The sequence below is a fragment of the Oryza glaberrima genome, chromosome 4 (genome assembly GCF_000147395.1).
Source record: "Oryza glaberrima chromosome 4, OglaRS2, whole genome shotgun sequence".
Lineage (NCBI taxonomy): Eukaryota > Viridiplantae > Streptophyta > Magnoliopsida > Poales > Poaceae > Oryza > Oryza glaberrima.
In genome coordinates this window covers 5,112,022-5,128,470 of record NC_068329.1, presented here as the reverse complement: position 1 = coordinate 5,128,470, position 16,449 = coordinate 5,112,022, and the positions used below count along the sequence as shown (strand labels likewise).

The 16,449-nt window shown below is 41.0% G+C and overlaps 1 protein-coding gene across 5 annotated transcripts; it reads left to right on the top strand.

Moving 5' to 3' along the window:
- The first annotated feature begins 7,133 nt into the window (after window positions 1-7,133).
- LOC127769799 (uncharacterized) lies at window positions 7,134-15,955 on the top strand. 5 transcript variants are annotated; one of them, XM_052295439.1, is made up of 19 exons: window positions 7,134-7,496; window positions 8,121-8,198; window positions 8,314-8,418; window positions 8,711-8,748; window positions 8,839-11,067; window positions 11,297-11,461; window positions 11,540-11,636; window positions 11,718-12,391; window positions 12,539-12,747; window positions 12,826-12,970; window positions 13,059-13,324; window positions 13,401-13,604; window positions 13,679-13,771; window positions 13,848-13,943; window positions 14,019-14,375; window positions 14,487-14,726; window positions 14,826-15,062; window positions 15,173-15,227; window positions 15,607-15,955. In XM_052295439.1, exons 9-19 carry the CDS (start codon window positions 12,547-12,549, stop codon window positions 15,624-15,626), a joined length of 1,914 nt encoding a protein of 637 aa, XP_052151399.1. In that variant the 5' UTR covers window positions 7,134-7,496; window positions 8,121-8,198; window positions 8,314-8,418; window positions 8,711-8,748; window positions 8,839-11,067; window positions 11,297-11,461; window positions 11,540-11,636; window positions 11,718-12,391; window positions 12,539-12,546; the 3' UTR covers window positions 15,627-15,955. The 5 variants fall into 5 exon arrangements, with proteins under 5 accessions (XP_052151399.1, XP_052151396.1, XP_052151398.1 ...); XM_052295436.1 differs by having other exon boundaries at window positions 13,848-13,946; XM_052295438.1 differs by lacking the exons at window positions 8,711-8,748; window positions 8,839-11,067; window positions 11,297-11,461; window positions 11,540-11,636 and having other exon boundaries at window positions 13,848-13,946.
- The last annotated feature ends 494 nt before the right edge of the window (window positions 15,956-16,449 follow it).

Below are 16,449 nucleotides of genomic sequence, written 5' to 3'. Positions count from 1 at the left end.
TATCATTGTTGTAATACCCGTAGTAGAAAAGGACATGTAGTCCCCAAAGCTGCGGACTCTGAAAGAAAATTCAGACCATCGGCATAAACATGCATCCTGCAACTAGTGCTATTGCATCCGTTTGGTTTATGTGCATATCCCACTAATGCGTTGCAAAAGGCTCTCTCCGAAGGTCGAGAACTTTTTACGGAGATGATTATGAAGCCTAAATTCCTTGACAAATAAGAATTATTTCCAGTCATTTAGGGGGAGAGAATGAATCACTAGATAGGAAATGTCAGAAAATATGATAGCAGAAAGGGACTAATGCATGTTACACCGCACTAGTGAATGTAGTTTGCACAAAGAATTAAAACTGCCAAATCACATTGTAAATACTTTTGTGATTTCGAAGAGTTTGACTAAGTTGCATGAATGAAATGCACCGGGGGAGGGTGATACCGAAGAAAGTAAAGGTACCCCTCGTATTGTCTAAAGGCCTCGAACAAAAAGAATTGGACAAGAAACTTCGGCTCCTCACACCCCTAAAGTAACCGGAGACGTCTGGTGAAAACAGGGCAAGAGGGACTATCATACTCAAAGTCACAAAAGGTACCCCACCGAATAGAAGGGGAGCCAGTTGAGATCTGGCAAACGGTACGGAACCTCCGAATAGGCGTACTGCACCTTCCCATCAAGGAAGAAAACTAGCTGTTGGAGTGCACACTAACGCTGGTACATGCCCACATCAAGAAGTATTAAGCAAAAAAAAGAAGAAGAAGCATATGAAAAATGCATCTCCTCGTATATCCATGGATACTCGCATAAAGTCTCATACAACCAGTAGAAATTGGCAATGAGACCTATCATGGGCAATGTCTCTTTTAGACAACAAACTCATTGGCAGTCAACCAGGAGTTGAATGGAATTAATGAACTAGAAGTTGAAATGAAGAACTCAACCTGAATGATTGATAAGCATTGAAGATAGAATCAATGAACGCATTTCAAGAGTTTGGATCGGACACTTGCATAATAGTACATGAAGAAATACTAGGTCCTGAACCAACATAAAAGAATAGAATAAACCAGAAAAGAATTGAAGAAAACAAACTCGTTCGTTTTGAATTTGAGTTTGATTTGAAATATTTGGCTGAATCCAAATCATGCTTACACTTGCAGCTAAAGGCATGCGACAGATGGAAGTCTAGTACATCAGTCCAACTGCACTTAGGAATGTTCATGGTGCATAGCTTTGGAATAGTCTATTATCGCCAAAATGGGACGGAATTCCTAAACACAAGTGTCATAGCAGCACATGAATACTTGGCTAAATGAACTAAACCAAACTAAGCATCATTGAACTGTTCAGAGCCTCGGCATAGTTTTGAGAGATGGTTACCCGCGACAGCAATCGCGATTTGAAAACTATCTCAACCCCCACCATTTATGAAATTAAAGCAGCATATGTCGCACATATGCAATTGAGTTATGTGAGAAGCAAACTCACTAAGCATATGAACCCCCAAGCTCTTCTATGTACATGAATTGCATAGAAGCAACGAACTAAGTGATGTGGAAGTCTTGCAGATTCATCCACTAACTCATTATTTACATCTTCCCTTGAATAGGTGTGTCCGAGAAATCGGAATAATGAAACTTAGAGAAATGCAAAATTCAGGGGGAGAATCTCGCTAACTCATTTCAGAATCTTGATATAGAAAATCAAGTACCCAAAATCAATCTAGAAAGATTGAACGAAGAATTGGGTGAATTGTACTCTTTTTCCCTTGGATAAGTTTTCCCGGCAGTTTCTTATCAAGGTTTTTAATGAGGCAATCCGTGCGACATTGCACGCGTATGGTATGTACTCTTTCTCCAAATTTTTCCCACTGGGTTTTTGTGGAGTTTTGATGTGGCATAGACATCACGCGGTGAGTGCCCAAGGGGGAGTGTTAGGAAACCTATGGGCTTGGGCCCATGAAGGCCCAGCCCATATACACTAATTAGGCCCACACTAAAACCTTCCATATGTGGAGGAAGGCTATATAAGGAGGAGAGGGGTGCTCATATTGTATACTTGTGCTTGAGGAGGATAGAATGAGGAATGAGAAGAGAGTCTCACCCCTAAATCTTGTGTCTCCACTTTTGTAGAATTATGGAACTCTCTTGGACTACTTCGTATAGCAGGAGGGTTGCGTAATATGTATCAATATCTACTTATCTAAAGCTGGCCGTTTGGCCAGAATTTTATTGGGCCACGTGGCTTCAACGAGCTTGCAGACAAATCCATGATTTTCTGAGGTAAAAGAAATCTAAGAAAATCTTAAATTAAAAGAAGAATCTAGAGTCATGGGGAAGAAAGAGAAAAATAATACATTGCTTCCATTGTTTCCTGCCCCATGAACATGGATACTAGGCACTAGAAGGTTCGTTCCTGACATTGACGATGAGTGTCCGAGCTATCTATGAAAACACCATAAGCGGGAATGGAAGATGAGGAGCACGAGTGACAAAAATAATTGATGTTATTCATCCGTGAACAAAATATTGCGCTTGAATGTCACTGTAAGTTTACAAGATATATAGTCGCTACGATTCTTTTGGAATGCACAGTAAATTAGTATTAGAATGTAAGGGTTCACATAATGAGTAAAGAGAAAAAATGAAATAAAGTAAATTTAAAAATAATAAGGAAGTTTCACAATTAAATTTAAATCATCAATTCAATTTTCTGGATAAGATTTGAAAAAACCCGTCAAAGGCTGGTTCCTTTTCATATAAATTCAAATAAAATTAAACAAACAATTTTAGATAATTGTATAAATTTATACGTTTCAGAAAAAAAGACTCAATGAATATATACAGGATATAAACTGGATGCGCACCGGTTGGCGCGCCTATTTGCTAGTATACTATATATGCGTGCAACAGGATCAGTTTCGTCGTGATCTGGTGGAAGCAGTCGCTGAAGTACTTGCACCGAACGGATAAACAATTAATTCGTCGATGTTTAGTCTGATTACTACTTCTGAACAAAAACTTGGAGGAGCCTCGATCGCCCATGTGTCAAGGCTGATGTAATTAGAAAATGCAATTCACTGCCACAGAAATACTCATTGATGCTGGTTCTAAAGGCCTCATAGATGTCGGTTTTAGGCCTGACACCAATTGGTTCTGAAACTGGCACCTATAGTTTTGAACAAACGAAAAAGGAAAAAGAATCTTGGCCACTAACCGCCCGCCAGCCACCACCTCGTCCGGTCTTCTCCATGGCCGCCGCCATCACCAGATCTAGAGGAGAAGGGAGGAGGGTGGAGGAAGAGGATGAGAAAGGGTCCCAAGGAGAAAGGGGGGCCGGCGAGCCTCCTCCTCCTCTGCCACCACCGCCACCAGGTCCGCTTCAATGCCGGTCTTCTCTACCACGGCCGCCACCACTAGATCTGGAGGGAGACGACCAGGAGAGAGAGTGAGTCGGCGAGTGAAGGAGAGGGAGAGGAGGAGGGGGGCACCGGGAGGGAGAGGGGGCCTCTTCCGCCTTCTCCACCAAGCCCGGCCTCCACGCCCATATGGTGTACCATCGCCAAATCTCCGCACTTATGGAGCTTCCACACCGCCGGAGAGAGAGAGAGAGGGGGGGGGGAGAAGGGGAGGATGGCGTGAAGGGAGAAGGGGAATGACACAAGGGGAGAAGTAGAGGATGCGATGCGATGCGTGTGGATAAGTATGAGCGGTCGCGCAATTCAGTGGTTCTGGTCTCGGCTCATTTTTCTATATGTGCCGGTTTTTTATTTAATCGGGACCTATATTATAATATAGGTGTCAATTCTTTTAAAAAATGATCCCTATAGTATTGGTACCGGTTTTTCCTAATAAATCGACACATATAGTCCTGAAAGATGTTGGTTCTTTATTTTCTTCATCGTGTGGAGGTGGGAAAAGACCCACAAATGTACACCTATAAGGCCGGTCCCTATCAGGGTTTTTGTAGTAGTGATTCCACGATAAATATTCCTCTTTTTTAAAATATATTTCAATTGTTGACGACAAAGACGGATTATAAGTTTACTAAACCATGTATATGTGGAATTTCAGTGAATTTGAATTAATATAATGGTTTATAAAGATTAATCTAACGATTTATTGCGACCGCGAGTAAAGGCAGCTATATAATTTGAAGTCATACAGCTTATCTTTTCCTGGTCTTTAATTCTCTCTTATCTCTCTCCACCGAGAAAAGTAGTGGATCGGTGGCTCTTGCTGACGTCGTCAACTCATCGGCGAGAGGACCCATCAATGAGGAAGGGGATGATTGGACGGGGCATGATATTATGATGCCTAGGCATGACGAGATGCCACTACTATAGAATCTAGCATTTTCATTAGTAAATCTGTTATGATTTGGCCTTTCACAGAGACACTCATCGATGACAGATCGAAAATCCCCCTTAAAGATTTGGTCTAGCTGCTGAACTCATCACTGATGACCCCTCGTCGATGACGAGCTAATTTTGCGGCCTGTCAATACAAGTCATCTATGATCATCAAATAACACCAAACATTTTTGATATCATTGTCAAGAAAGAAACTGGTTAACATTGATTGTTTTCTCTTCATTTGAAAATGGATATGTATGACTGGTTTCAACCTGCCAGAAAATTTTACCGATAATCCAGAATAGCTTGCGAGAAGAGTCCAGCCTCGTGTTGTTCCTTTGCAAATAAAGCTCTCGACACCTAATCCGGTCAAATTTGCAGCGTCAAGCCCCAAGCCAATGGCTCAGGCGGTCCTCCGTGATTACTTGGCTCCATATGTTGCCAACGTGCCCATCAAACCCATTTTCAAACACTGGAGATGCAAACTTTCAGATCAAGACGGGTCTCATCATACTGATGCAGGCTAGCTCATCCTGTGGAAAAGCCGATGAGGACGTAGACGCTCATCTCCAGCAATTCCTGGAACTCTACGACACCATTGTCATCAGGGTAGTTACTCAGAATGCTATCCGACTCCAATTATTTCCACTCTCTACTTGGTACATCGAAACATTAGTTCTACTCCAAGAGAAGTGTCGTGGCCACATGAGAGAAGTCATCAATAGCGTTCCTCATGTAGTTCTTTCTGATGGGCAAATCCAACATCCTTCGGGGAAATATTTCGACCTTCTAGCAAGTAGCAAATGAGTCAATTCCAGAGGCATGGGAAACACTTCATGAGTACATCCTGGCTTATCTGCACCATCGTATAGATGATTGGCTCATTGTCCAGAACTTCTACAACAGGATGATTCCTGCAGCCTATGATCACATCGACAGTGCTGTTGAAGGAGCCTTCTTCTCACTGACTGTTGCTTGTGCTACAGATTTGATAGAGAGGATGGTCTCCAACCAAGGGAGGAGCGAATAACGACTCCCACCTCATCACTAGGGCATGAACACAGTTAATGAAACAGACATGCTCGTCGCTAAAATGGATCTCCTCATGAAGCGCTTGGATGAACGTGCTTGTGATAAGGTGGAGGTGTCCGGTACTGCACAAGAATTTGAAGTTCAAATGACATGTGAAACATGCCACGATACTGCACTCGGGGAATGACTGCCCCGAGTCCTATGAGGAAGTGTTCTTCATGAACAACAACAACAACAACAACAACAACAACGGGTACCGTCCACAACAACAACAACATCATGATCATCATCAAACAACAACAATAGAGGTTTGCCTGCTGTCATGCCTTGGGATGAGGACCTCCCGCATGTTAACCACATTTCTGAGCCAGAATTTCCTAAGCCTCCACATCAACCTGAATAGCCAGGAGAGCAGCATGGGGATAACATGCAGGAAGATATGAAAGACAACCAGCAGCAACAATCTCAGTCTCATAGTAAGGTCTCGGAGATTTCTGGTTCGCATCACGTGGTGGTCCATCAGATGGGGGTAGAAGATTTTGAGTTGATTCTATAGACCAGATTCCTAGTCAATCCTAATTTTTGGAAGTTTCTTATAGCTGTTCAGAATGTGCTTGTGTTATGGGATTCTGTAATCCTAACTGGTGTTCTTGGGGGACTACCTCATTGTCACTTTGCTATGCTTGCTCACTCTTCCCAATGGACACAAGCTCAAGGACCAGAATCTAATATGCAGAATGTTTCCTACTCGCTACTGGTGACACACATTGTTCAATTTGCTTTGTTGGTTGTTGTTTTGCTACTGGTGGCTAAGATTGAAAGGCATGGGGAAAGCCGACATATAAGCCCAGTGACAACCTCGGCCCAGTTGGGAGTGGAGACCCAACAATTTGAAGGTGTTATGCTGGTGGATCCAATCTCATGCATCCCTCCTTATGCCGCCCTAATTGAACTGCCAGCTGATCCTTTTCCTCCAGATAATATTTCAAGTATACCTTCGCTCAAAAAGTGCAAGAAATCCAAGGGAACAAATGTTGTCATTACTGACACAGATAGAAGGAGTGCTCGCCTAAACAAGTTGACTAAGGGTTTCTTGTCTCCTAATCCCAATGTTGCAATTGGCAAGGCAAGGGGGAAGAGTGCAAAAATACTAAAGTTAATTGCTGAACAAAGTGGTATAATCTCTTCCCTGCGTCCTCTTCCCCCTGGTTTTTTCAATCCAGATGAGGGCAGTAAACTAGAGAGGTGGAGCTGGGTTTTGGCTGCTCCATAACTCCACTCCAGACACAACTCCTGGAGCTAACTTTAGGAGTTGGAGCTCTACCAAACATGCCCTAACCTCAGTTTTTTCTCTTCAACAAACCAAAAAAGAGGGCTTTGATATCACTACACCATGTCCCAAAATTAGCGTCAGATAGCTGTCGGAAAAGAATTGATGTTAGCTTCAGACCATCTGTGGCGAGAAGGTTAGTGTCAGATGGTCCGTCGGTAGTTCATTTTAAAAAGACAGACTGTCTGTCGGCAATGATACTAATTTATGGGAACAGATGGTCTGTTGGTAGTTCTATAACTACCGTCAAATCATCTGTGGGTATTTCTCGGGGCCCTGCCAAAAAATTGGGTCAATGAGTTTGCTTGCGCGCGAGCGAAAATTTGCCGCGCGCGGGTTGGGCTAAAATTTGCTGCGCGGGCTGGGCTGGCCGAGTCAGAGAGCCAAATAAACCGTAAAAATCACACAACTATCGATCTACCCATCCCCAACCTCCCCCACGCAAGCCTCCAATCGCGCCGCCGCTACTCCCCTCCTCCCGTCGCGCCGCCAGTCCCCTCCTCCCGTCGCGCCGCCAGCCCTCCCCATCTCACTGCCGCTCCCCTCCCATCGCACCGTGCTCCCTGCCTCCCGTAGCACCTCCGCCAGTCCCCATCGCGCCGCCGCATCGCTCCACCCATCGCATCGACCCTGCAGCTCTCTGGGTCAGGAGGAATATATGTCCCCTTCGGCCCTGTCAATTCCGCCACCACTCCGTGACTCCTAGGGCTCGTAGCTCCAGAAACCAGCGCCCACGCACCCTCCCACGCTCGCGTGTCCACTCCGCTGTCACTCTTCTTGGTATCGATTCTTTACCCATGCCTCATTGATGCAATTTGCTTTCTTGCGTTTTCTGTTCTTGCGTGTACGTTCTTGGATTTCTGTTACATTTGTATGGTGGTTTGATGTGTCATGATTGGGAGTAATTGCTGAGGTTGGTGATAATATGGGATAAATCTGGTATTGCTTGGTTCAATTCCGGGTGGTGCTAATGTTCTGTTCCTAAATTACAAATTATAGTGGTTTGATGGCATGTAGATTTAGAAACAGCTGTATTTTTGAATTTTAGGCCGTATCCACCACAGCCACTAATATGTTGCCGCAGTCTATGAGCTGCTGCCATCACTGATTTCCACTTTGCCAAGGAACCAGTAGGGTGGATAGGTGGACAGCTGCTCACCTCTTGGTCGACAGCTCCTCCATTGCGTGTGTCTTGCAAAAAGGGGATTTTTATAGCCGTATTGTGAATCTGTGTGTATGTTTGTGGGTTTCTGTCCATTGAGATATATTAGGTGATATTTTTGTGTAAATAACAATTGATTTCCCTTTTGCTACTGGTGATATATATATATATATATATATATATATATATATATATATTTACGTTTTGGAGATGAGAAATTTCGCTCTTTGTTCTGGATGCAGCTATCCCTTGGGCTTGAGTGCTGTTCGAACGAACCAGTTGGTGTCGCAGAAGTACATGGGCTGAATTTATTAACCAAGGTATTTGGATCATTTTGATATTGATATTTAGAATTTTCCAGGGTGTACAAGTGGGAGTGAATATAGCACTCTCTGAATATTAAATTTTGAGGCTGTTTACAATGAAATACTGTAGGTCATCAACAAGGAAAGCATCAGAGGACCAAGGGGATCTCCATGGTAGAAGTTTGAACTTTACTTGAGGAAAACAGCCATATAGCTGGCAACAAGCAAACACCAGGTTAGTAATGATATGCTTTCTATATATATTATGTTCTACTATTGAATATTATCTGCATGCTTGGTACTGAATGCTTGGGAAGAAAATTATAGTTGTTTGAATAGGCTTCATATTTTGTGTGATGAAAATAATTGATTGCAGCAGTAGTGGTTATTTTGGCAAGATTGCCATAATTTTAATTGGGAACTATGTTTACTGAATTGCCTGAATGTGAATGTTGTATATTTGCAATTGTTTAAACACTTACAACATGCATTATGGGTCTGTATAGCTAATCTGTGAAAATTAACAGAGGTGCACCATGGATAAACAGTGGATGGATAAGCCTAGGTACAACAAACACTTTCAACTAATTTAGGTCTCTATGGTCCATACCCTTTTTTTATCTAACCTGGCCACTCATGGATGTATTGCACGTAGGCACTCTAGAGAATATTCAGAAGGGCTGGACATATTCCTACAACATGCATTTAGTTCAGCAGTAGGCAACAAAATACAATGCCCCTGTAAAAAATGTGCTAGTTCATTCTGGAGAGATGAAAGTGAAGTTCATGAGCATTTGATATGTGAGGGCTTTCTACGAGGGTACAAACCATTGATGTTTCATGGAGAAGGTAGCTCCTTTGTGAATTCTGCTGAGTATGATGAGGTTGGGGATGTGGAGTCAAGTGAACATGATGACATCTCTGATTTGCTTCGAGACTTGGCATGTGGCTTAGATGATAGGGGGGAATTTGAGGATGAGGGTAATTCAGATGTAACAAATGAAGATCTGAATGCTCTTAAAATGCTGTCAGATGATTATGGGCAAGAACTGTACCCAGGGTGTGATAAATTCTCAAAGCTGCATTTCATAGTTAAACTACTACACATCAAATTGCTTGGGGGATGGTCTGATAAGAGTTTTGACCTATTACTAAATCTACTTATTGAAGCTTTCCCTAAAGGGTCAGCACTACCAAAGAACTACAATGAAGCTAAGAAAACAGTGAAATGCTTAGGGCTTGGATATGTTAGTATTCATGCATGTAAAAATGATTGCATCCTTTATTGGAAGGATCATGCTAATGCCAACTCTTGTCCAAAATGTGAAACCTCAAGATGGAAGTCAGAAAACAAGAGTCTAAATGGCAAACGCATACACAAGGTTCCTAATAAAGTTCTTCGCTATTTTCCAATAAAGAGAAGGTTTCAGAGATTGTTTGCATGCTCTAGAACAGCAGCTCTAACAAGATGGCATGATGAAGAGCGGACATAAGATGGTTTGCTTAGACATCCAGCAGATTCTCCTCTTTGGAAGGATTTTGACCATAAGCACCCAGAATTTTCCTCTGATCCTCGCAATATTAGATGTGCATTAGCTACCGATGGGTTTAATCCATTCAGATCCATGAATATTTCTTATAGCATTTGGCCTGTTATTATAATTCCATACAACTTTCCACCATGGATCTGTATGAAGCAACCAAACTTCATAATTTCTTTGTTAATTCCTGGTCGATATGCTCCTGGTAGTGATATGGATGTCTTTATGGAGCCACTAGTCGATGATATGTACGATATGTTTGTCCATGGTGTTAGAACTTTTGATGCCTCCAAGGGTGAGTATTTCCAGTTGCGTGCTGCTATATTATGCACCATTTCAGATTATCCTGGTCTTGGGTATGTGGCTGGTTGTACTACCTCAGGTGAGGGAGCATGCATTGAGTGCCATCAATTTACACGCTCTCTTCGATTGAAAAAAGGCAGCAAGACTTGTTACATGGGACACCGTAGGTTTCTACATGCAAACCACCCATTTAGATTTGATGCTGATTCATTTGATGGTGTTGTTGAGCTTGAGTCATCACCTGTTCCACTTTCTGGAAAGGAAATTTTGAAGCAGACAGAAGGGATGCAAACATCTTTTGGGAAGGATCCATCTGGAAAGAAGGTAACGAAAAAGAGAAAGTGTAAGGAGGGGGAGCCAATTAATATTTGGAAAAGAAGGTCTATTTGGTTCAAACTACCATATTGGAAGGACTTGCTTTTGCGTCATAATCTTGATGTAATGCACATTGAGAAAAATGTATGTGATAACATAATCAATACACTCTTGGGTACTGACAAGAAGTCAAAAGACAACTTAAATTCTCGGTTAGACCTTCAAGCTCTAGGCATAAGAAGTGATCTTCATCCTATTGAAGTAGAAGATAAATTTTATTTACCTCCAGCCCCATACTCAATGACTTCTGAAGAGAAGAAATTGTTTTGCAAAGTGTTAAATGGAGTTAAGTTCCCTGATGGTTATGCCTCTGATATACGGCGCAATGTCCAGGTTAATGAGAAAAAGATAATCGGACTTAAGAGCCATGATAATCATGTTATCCTTCAACAATTGCTTCCACTTGCTGTTAGAAGGATATTACCAGAAAATGTTAGTGCAGCACTGGTTCGTGTGAGCAATTTTTTTAAGCAAATATATTCGCCTGTTATCCGTGTAAGTGATATGCAAAAACTAGAGGCAGAAATAGCTGAGACCATATGTCTTCTTGAGAAAATATTCCTACCCTCATTTTTTACTATTATGATACACTTGATGGTCCATCTACCTGCTCAAGCAAGAATAGCTGGTCCGGTACATTTTCGCAACATGTACCCTGGAGAGAGGTAATTTTCTAAAAGAACCAATAAAATAACTGCAGCCATGCCTTAGCACAAATAAACTCACTTTCACTCCCTATTTATATATGTATAAGTTTTTGATGAGATGTAAGGGGTATGTTCGCACTAGAAGTCATCCCGAAGGATCAATTGCGGAGAGCTATTTATTTGATGAGAGTCTTACATTCTGTTCTCGTTATTTACATGGTGTTACTCGTTTTACTCGGCGAGTTAGGAATGACGAAGGCCTGCCCATGGAAGTTCAGAGTACCACTCCTTTCTTTCGCAACATTGGGCGAGGGTTAGCTGGTAAATATTGCGTGGCTTTAGACCACAAAACTTGGTTGCAGGCACACAGATATGTCTTATTCAACTATGACAATATCGATCCTTATTTGAAGTGAGCTATTTTCTTTATTTTAACATTGAGAAATTTTCGTTTTTTTTTATTATTGAATTGGCTTTTGAACACTTGCAGCAAACACATTGACTATCTTTCCTCAACTGGCCTTCAAAACAAACATGAAATTGACCGTGTGCACCATGAAACCTTTCATGAGTGGTTTAGATTGCATGTAAGTAGGCAAATGGCCCAAGTAATGTGTGATTTTTACTAAATTGTAGCTTTATCTTGACAAATATTATCTCAATAACAGGTCACTGAGATGGGTGATGATGAACCAGAAGAGATAAAAATTTTAGCTAAAGAGCCCATCATGGCTGCCAATAAATATAACAGCTACACCATAAATGGTTTTAACTTTCATACACAGTCTTATGATGAGGGAAGGCCTGTTCAAAGTAGTGGAGTGTCTCTAATGGCTGAGACCACATGTTTTGAAAGAGGCAATAATGATTGCCGCGTAGTAGGAAACAAGATCTATTATGGTATTATAAAAGAAATTATTGAGTTGAATTATAGCAACAGAGGTAATATAGTGCTCTTCAAGTGTGATTGGGTTGATAATCGCATACAGGACAAGTGGGTAAGGACTGATCAGTTTGGGATAACTACTGTGAATTTCAAGCATTTATTCAATACCGGTGACAATATATCAGATGAGCCTTTCATTTTAGCATCTCAAGCTATTCAGGTTTACTATGTTCAAGATCCTGTTGATACTGAATGGTTTGCTGTTAGGCAATCAAAACCACGTGACTTATATAATATGAGTGAAACTGAAAAAGATGATTTGGGGAATGACACTGAAGTATCCATCATTTTGCCTGATGTGCATCCCAATTCAACTATGAATATCTCTGTTGAAGAAACTGTTTTTGTTAGGACAGACATAGATGGAATAATTGTTGAAGCAAACAAACCTAAGACGTAAGCATTTTTGTACATATATTATTGTTGCTGCTCATTTCTACTTGTACACTAAGTAATCTTAGTACTTTTCTTGTTCCTTCTACTGTACTGATGTTCGTTGAAGCACTCTTTACTGGTTGGTAATTTTTTTTTATCATGGCGCAGGAAAAACAATGGAAAAGGCAAGAGGAAGGTCTAAAGAAAAGGTTATCAATGGAATGGCGGTTGGAAAGAGTAAGGAAAATACTCTTACTGATTATGAAATACGTCGCAAAGGTGTCATAGCAGCAAACAATGAGATGTTACAATCTCTAAACCTCCCGCCCATGGGCAGCAATACGCATGTTCAACAACGACCCAAGAAAATACCTAAGGTTATGTGTCTTGAACTTCTGGTTCTAATTTTTTAGTATCCAATATGTACCTTTTATTTGACATCAAACTTCTGTTAGGTAACTGATGGTAGAAACATGGTGCCACGTGGAGATCATAACTTGCGGTCTAGGTCAAGAAATAACCTAGAGGAAAATGTAGATGAAAATGTTGGCGATGATCCTGAATACCAACCAGAAGAAGATGCCATGGATGACAATGAAGGTTAAAGAAACTGAGCTGTGCTATTTATGGCAATTCAAATCGTGCTAGTGTTATACATGCTTATGCTTGTTTCTGTTTTGTTCGGTAGATGTAGAAGAAACTCTTGAACTTGAACAAGTTCAGCAGAAAAAGAAGGAAGGAAGGGGTATCACTCAAAAGCTCAACATAATTTCAAGGGTGGGTGAAGCTAAAATCAAAATTACTCTCAACGAATTTGGTCAGCCGGTGGGGCTTGATTCTGAGGAATTTGCCACTACTGTTGGGACATTTGTGAGAAAGAAAATACCTGTTGCATGTGGTGATTGGAGAGATGTTGACATCAAAGACAAGCTGAAAGTATGGGAAGATGTACAGGTAGATTGACTATTATTTGTCTTGTTCCATTAATTTTGTATATCCTACTAATTCAATATTTTTTATATTAAAACAGAAACATTATGAGATCAATGAATATGGTTTACATTTTGTGTTGGAGACATCGCATATGATATGGAAGGATTATAAGGCTGATTTGAAGAAGAAACATTTTGATGCAAATCTGACTGATGAGGAACTTATGGACAGACGTGACTTAAGAGTCAATGAGGCACAATGGAAGTGGCTTATTAACCATTGGAGATCTCCAGAAGCTGTGGTAAGGCATCCAGTGTTATTTGCTGTACTTTACATTAAAATAGTCTACATATTGTGTTCATAACTGTTGTGTAGGCCCGCTCCATAAGAGGCAAGGCAAATCGCGGAATGTTGCGCATGTTACATTCAGCTGGTTGCAAGAGCCACGCTCGTGTTGGCCATGACATGGTAACATAAGTATATCATGTTAGTTCATTAGATGTATGACTTACAAAGCTTTGTGTACTCTAACTTCTTGTTTTAGGGTGTGAAAACTGGGCGTCCTCCTAGAAGGGATGAAGTCTTTGTTGAAACGCACAAACGAAAAAATGGAGAAATTATTCCAGAGGCTGCAGAAACAGTTGTATGCTTTCATTTTCTAAAACAGATTTCATGTGTAGAATACTACTTGCTAATATGTTTTCCAACATTATAGGAAATGCTAAAAGAGGCTGCAGAAGTTAACCCGGAGTTGAAGAACAAAACAATCCAGGAGGGCGATTTGTATTCACGTGTTTGTGGAACCAAGGAACCAAGAGGCCGTGTTCGTGTTTTAGGAAAGGGACCAACTCCTCAGGATGTGGGCACACCAGGTACACGTAGCAGAATGCCAACAAGACTTCAGCTAGAAATAGAATCTCATCGACAGACCAAACAAGAAGTTGTATGTCTGAATAAACGCATGGACGACATGCAACAACGTTTTAACATAATGGAGCATATGGTTATGTCTCAAGGTGTGCAGAATATAGAAACAAGTTCCCATCATGCTTCTAATTCTCGACATGCTGAGGTAAAGTGCCTTGCCTATCTGGATTTATCTATTTGATTTCATGTTATTTGGAAATATGTGTTGTAGTTATTGCCTACAAAAGCTTATGTCATTATGTTGATTTGGTTGTAGAGCCCAAGGAGTCCAGTACTTGAAGAGCTGCATAATTCAAATCAGGAGGTGCATCCTAATGAGCCTACCAATAGGCACTTGCTGGAGGAGCCTCATGCTGAGCCTACCAGTAGGCACTTGGATAATATCCTATCGGGTGATGACTTTATTATCCGCAAAAAAGCTATAACGCCAAGGGTGCCCTCAAGAAACACAACCACAAGAAGCCATGAAGCCACCATTGCTGAAGGAGAAAATCTTGTAATTTTTCTCATCCTTCTAAACCTAGCTTTTATTTAAGTCATTTAAATGCTATTGGTATTAATTGGTCAACATACTGAACTGAATTGTGTCCTTTAGGTTGGTAAAGATGTTATCTTATATGCTGTCTTGAGATCTGACACCCCTGTGGCTAAAGCAACAATTGTATCAATTGATCCAAGTTCCTTGGTGGGAGGTCAACCTCTAGGTGTTGAATTCTATGAAGTTGTTGTCAATGTCGTGCTGAAAAGAGATGCATTGCTTCCTCGTCCATATGATGATATGCAAACTATGGCTGATGCTCAGTACACATCCATTGCATGGCCAAACAATAGGGTAAAAATCTACTGTCAAATCCTTACTACGTGCTTATTGTTTCTATTTTTGTTGCAATGGCTTGCCATCAAATACTAACTGTATGCTATTTTCACCTTTCATTTTGGCAGTTGAATGTTAGCAAGAGGTCTGCTATGTCCAAAAGTGCTAACTCCAAAAGTGCAGGTATTTACTTCCAGTGTTTACTTCCCAATAGATGAACTGAGTTGTTAGTAATAACCTATGCATTTCAGAATACTTGGACTGCTTGTTAGTAATAACCCTCACTTGTTAAACATTTATGCATGGTTCAAATCCTCTAGTGCAAGGTTCAAATCCTCGAGTAAAGCAATGTGTTTGTGTACAACTAACTAGTACAAGACTATTGCAAGAATAGTTAAACTTCTTTTTTAGTTTTGAATATAATGTTAGAGTACCTGAGAAATATAGATTATGATTGACCTAAAATAGATTTGGAGGCTTGTCCTGATTTGCACCTATTATGACTCCTTTCAGTCATGGGAGCTTTTTCCACCTTATTAACTTCGTAAGGATTATTTTGCAGGGGTTGTTCAGTCTGGATAACAAAATGCTGGCTGCAAAGGGAGTATTTTGGTCAAATGGTGGCTGATGAAAATTACCAACTTAGGGTAGTGCACTTTTAGAAACCATGTAACTTGTATGCCTTTTGTAGTAAACACTGTTTGTCCCTTGATCGTTTCAACAACTGATGTTAGAAGCATGTAAGCTTTTGGAGTAATGACTTGTAGTTGACATGAACCTGTGACAACAAACTGATGTTAGAAGCATGTGAGCTTTTGGAGTAATGACTCGTAGTTGACATGAACCTATGACAGGGCAGCAATATACATGTTGACGTAATCTTTGGGGCTAATGTCTGGAATTTAGTGTCTACTTCCACTCTTTTGCTAGTTGCAATTATCAGTAATTTGCTATTGAATTGGAATGTGAAAAGTTGGTTGTATTCTTGCATGTCGGCAGAAGCATATTAACCACAGATTATATGTGGGCATGTGATGTGTGCGGCGTCTGTGGACAAAACTTTGTCTGTCGGTAGAACTAAAATAATAACGTCAAACTGTCTGTCGGTAGAAGTTCTATCTGTCGGTAATGCCTTATCCCGACAGGCTTTCCACCGACACACCCTCTCTGTCGCCAAAGGCCTTTGCCGACTGACTATTTGATGATAAAGGTGGTCTTCGCCGACAGATTAGTTGTTGCCAATTTTGGGACATGGTGTAGTGTATGGCTTTGTCGAAAAAATTGCACCTAGATGTTATGATAAATTTGTGTAGTCTCCTTCAAGTGGTGCCTTAGGAGGTGTTTTCTAAGGTTGGAATGGCTCTATGTTTGATGGCCAAATCTTCCTTCAAACGGATCATGCAAT